The sequence below is a fragment of the Penaeus chinensis genome, chromosome 20 (assembly GCF_019202785.1).
Source record: "Penaeus chinensis breed Huanghai No. 1 chromosome 20, ASM1920278v2, whole genome shotgun sequence".
Lineage (NCBI taxonomy): Eukaryota > Metazoa > Arthropoda > Malacostraca > Decapoda > Penaeidae > Penaeus > Penaeus chinensis.
Window position 1 is genome coordinate 21221147 of NC_061838.1, and position 5000 is coordinate 21226146.

The following is a 5000-nucleotide window of genomic DNA, read 5'->3' on the forward strand; positions in this document are numbered from 1 at the left end:
CGGCCGAAAAAACGACGAAAAACCTTGCGACCTGCTCCAGCTACAGCACCAACGGGAATGGTTGCGCTGAACACTACCCACCTTAAAAGGGTAGAGAGGGTATGTGGATTCATAAGGGGCGCCATCTGTCGAAGGTGACAGTCTGTATGAAAACAACAATTTTCTGAAAGGTATGCCCTTACATATCTTCGTCTTGTGGGTTTAATCCCTAGTCGGGGTCACCGGTACGGATTTTTCTCCTCCACTTTGCTCTGTCCGCCGCCTCTCTTTCGTTGACTCTTCGGCCTACCTCTTTTCCCCCTACCCTCCTGCAACTGTCTCACCCTTTTCCCTACGTAGTCACTGTCCCTCCTGACAACGTGTCTCAACCATCGTAATCTACTTTCCCGTGGCTTTCCTGATATTTCTCCTGTTTTCAACATCTCTTTTATTTCTTCATTTCTCACTCTATCCCGTATTGTGAGTCTCAGCGACCATCCGCTGTGATTCTATTGGGCATGAGGCTGAATTGCTGTTCCGATACCTTCACCCTTTTCCTTAGCCTCTTGTCTATGATTCTTTCCCACACCTTTAGCGTGTGTGATGTAAGTTTGATGCCCTGGTAGATTCCACAATCCTGGATATCACCCTTATTCTTAAATATTGGTATCATGTTCCGGCATATGTTCCATCTCCATGATCTTTCTGAACACTTTCGTTAGCCGCTCTACTCCGGTCCTACCGCTTTTCCCCTCTTTATCTGTTTCATAGCTGTTGCCACCTCGTCTTCTCTCACTTCCTCTACCTCCCTTTCCTCTACAGCTTCTATTACCCGTTCAACCCTTGGGTTCTCTACATTCATCAGTTGTTGATAGTATTCCTTCCACCACTCCCTTATCTGATTGTCTTCTCTAAGTACCAGTTCTTCACTATCTTTCCTCTCTTTGCTTGGTAAACATCCTGTGCTTCTTTGTTCTTCTGTTTTCCTATCCTGATAGCTTTTCTTTGACCGTCTTGCCCTTCTAGGTTATATACAAATTTCCGTACGCTCTGCTTTTGGCTTTTGCCACTTCTCCCTTAGTCTTTTTACTTGTCCTTTTATAATGCAATAGTCTCCTCACACCCATTTAGATGTCTTAACGCTTTCCTTTCTTTCTTTTCTTTAACCACCTCTTGTACCTCAGTACACCACAAACAAATCTCCTCTTTCTTTTCTTTCTTTCCCGAAGTACGTCCTAGTACTTCTCCCGTTTCCTGCACAACATTGCTCAATGTACTCCACGTCTCCTGCTCTTCCTCTCCCAATTTCTTCTCAACTTCCTGGACAAACTTATGCTGATGTTCCTCTTCATTCAACTTCCACCAGCGCGTTTTCTGTGTCCTGACCTGTTTCATTTTTCTCAGTTATTTCAGCCTTACTTAACAGACCATCAGCTTATGCTTCTTGGCTACAGCTACTTTTGGTAGGACACAACACTCATTTACTTTCTGTAGTTCCTTTCTCCTGCAAAAGATGTAGTCAACTTGTGTCCACAATTCTGTCTCCTCCTTCATTTCGTGTTCTATCTCCGTACTTTCCAATAACTTCTGTACCAAGCCTCCTCTCCCCAACGTAACCGTTAAGGTACCCCGCAATCCAGACCACCTCCATACCCAGTATTTTCATCATCCTGAGTAGATCCCAGAAGTCGTCTTTTTTCTCTTCTGTACACCCCACTTGAGGTGCGTACACGCAAAAAATGCTGACCGTTGTTTCTCCTATCTCGAACATATTACCCTGTTGGATTCCCTGTTCACCTGTACAATCCCCTTTCATCTCTGGACTCAGCAGCACACCTACTCCATTCCTCCTTTTGTCCTCTTGCCCTTACAAGGCGTATTAAGTAACAAACTCAACGGTAGCTAAGAGAATACAGACAAAAAACTAATGCGTGAATCAAAGTAAAATCTAAGAAAAAACTAAACAAATCAATGAGGACAATCAATATACAGATAAACGAGTAAACAAGTAAAAGGTGCAAATAAACAAGTTAAATAGGTTTGAAGACGACTAAACAAGCAGCAAACAAAATCACGATCTTGAGCTTCCATCTACTACAAACGTACACACATAAACACGCATATATATATATATATATATATATATATATATATATATATATATATATATATATATATATATATATATATATACATATATATATATATATATATATACATATATATTTATTTATTTGACTATTTATTTATTTACAACTGGCCGACGTCACTGTGTGTGTATATATATATATATATCTATATATATATATATATATATATATATATATATATATATATATATATACATATATACCTATACACACAGTTGGCTAACGTGACCGTGCCTCATGTAACAACGGCGAATCCAAAGGTTTTGGTGCAGGTCGCTGATCTGGCTGGGAGTTACCCGGGTGCTGTTGCTTGTTTGTTTTGGGTTGTTGTCTCATCATGCAACTACTACCTCCTGTTTTTCGATTCTCTCTCTCTCTCTCTCTCTCTCTCTCTCTCTCTCTCTCTCTCTCTCTCTCTCTCTCTCTCTCTCTCTCTCTCTCTCTCTCTCTCTCTCTCTCTCTTCCATGTGACTTACCCTCATCACACGTTGATATTATTATGGGGGTAAGGGTGGCGGTGTAGAAATGCATGTAGTACGCTGGATGGGAAATACACAATATGCAGATGTAGTGCTATTGTCAAACAGTAGTGTTGTGGAACGATTATTACATAGCAGTAGCAACAAAACAGTGCACAATCATTATTTTAGCCCTTTGATCTGCCCTATTAACCCCATTGATAAATGAGGTGCCAGTAACATGTTTTACAGATGTCGTGGCAGCCACCGATACACAATTCCAACCGTACATCCAGGGGAACCACGAGGGTAAAATCAGTAAGTTGGGGTGTGGTAGATAAAATGCAAATTACTACAATACAAAAGGCCTTTTTAGTAACATTTCTGAAACCCCCAATATGTTGATACATGTTTGCCCTTTATATGAACATTATTGAAACCCGTTGAAACATTTTTTTTTTTTTCAGTTTGTATCACGTTGTCTCTACTTTGACATGGTTTGAAACACTCCGACCAACCAATCAGAGCGTGATATTTTTCAGAAATATTTCAAGTAGCCTCAAATAGGGATTTACATTTTCCTTAGTTATGAATTGCATCATATGCTTCTTGATAAACCTTTTTATTCTAATGGTGCATAATATGTATTCTATCTTTTTAGCAGTCCATTAAATACATGTTCACTGTATATGGGTAAAATTTGAAGTCACTTATGACGATCGCTGGAACGACATGGTATGAATGAGTCATATGGCGTGATATTGACTTCGGCAGAGTGAATCTCTTCAAAATCATTCTGTACCTCCATAATCTAACATTACAGACTAAAAAATATAAAAGAAAAGGCTTTGTATCTTGATTTGTTGCATTAATTCAATCAGTAAGTCAACTAAATGTTCGTGATCATTTGAATTATCCAATTGTCTGATTTGGATGCAGAGCTCACTTGCGGTGGATCCGAAAACCTTATGTAACCTCCACTTTTCATATGAAGAATAAAGCATGTAATATATATATATATATATATATATATATATATATATATATATATATATATTTATACTGAATCGAATAAATGCATTTAAAAGTTTCCAGTCTTGCAAAGCGAAGAGTGGTGTATGTGAACAATATAAATTGTTAGATACTTTTTCCACTTTATTTGAAGATTCCACAATGTATTGTTTGTAATTAAAAATCATACCAACGTTTAAAGTACTTTAATGGTTTTCTATAAACTTTTAATGTGAAATTGAAAAAAAGTGACTTTACATGTCAGTACAAACTTCAGTGATACGTGTTTTGTAGCTACCATGATGTAATTTGAAACAATGTATCAATGTGTTCGGGATTTCGGGATGCTATAAAACAGGCCTAAAGTGCATTCAGTAGAAGAGAGAGAGAAAGCTTGAGAAGAAATATCAGACGAGGAGCTGATTGTAGTATCTTTATCATCATTTATTATGATTTTCTTACAGAATCATACGTTCTTAAACAATTAAGGCTCGAATAACACTTAGAAGATAGATATATCAAATGAAACCAAACTGGAAATTATCATTAGCTCGGGCTTCACATCAGTCTAAAAATATCCTAAGGCAGCTTTCCAACAATTGGTCTGTAAAGTCTTTCCTTATTTGTAATCTGAGTATCAGTTAGCTAGCCAACGTTTACCAAGCTCCATATTTTTAGATAAATGCACCGTCGAGCAATAGAGAAGAAGAGTATAAACCGAGATTAAGGGATTGTTAGAGCTATAGAGATAGAGATATAAACAGAAATGTTAATGTAAAAAGAGATATTACTGCTCAGACAGATAAAGATATATATATATATATATATATATATATATATATATATATATATATATGTGTGTGTGTGTGTGTGTGTGTGTGTGTGTGTGTGTGCTTGTGTGTGTGTGTGTGTGTGTGTGTGTGTGTGTGTGTGTGTGTGTGTGTGTGTGTGTGTGTGTGTGTGTGTGCATGCCGAATTCATGTGCACGATGGTACATGTATCCCTAATTGTCTCCGTGTGTTCTGCATGTGCAAATATCTGAGGTCACGCGGGTTTCTTGTCAGCGTGTTGGTGTATTATAAGTTCAGATGTTTGTGCGAAATGTTTCTCAAGTTTATTTTTTGTCCAGCCCGCGCGTGACATCTTTTTGGGGGAAGGCTGACATATCCTCGGCCAACGCTTGCCATTTAGTGTCGCTGCTGGAGGGAGGATCTGTTTCTCTCACACACACACACACACACACACACACATATATATATATATATATATATATATATATATATATATATATATATATATGTATGCATGTATGTTTGTATATATTCATATTTAATATATATATATACATATATATATATATATATATATATATATATATATATATATATATATATATACATAT

At 37.4% G+C, this 5000-nt stretch overlaps 1 protein-coding gene across 1 annotated transcript; it reads right to left on the reverse strand.

Annotated features, from left to right (window-relative positions):
• Positions 1-466: 466 nt before the first annotated feature.
• Positions 467-1374, reverse strand: LOC125035940 (golgin subfamily A member 6-like protein 22). Its single transcript, XM_047628251.1, has 3 exons — positions 1103-1374; positions 776-1001; positions 467-634 (listed from the first exon to the last, which is right to left on the reverse strand). The coding sequence occupies exons 1-3, from the start codon at positions 1372-1374 to the stop codon at positions 467-469; spliced, it is 666 nt and encodes a 221-aa protein (XP_047484207.1).
• Positions 1375-5000: the final 3626 nt, after the last annotated feature.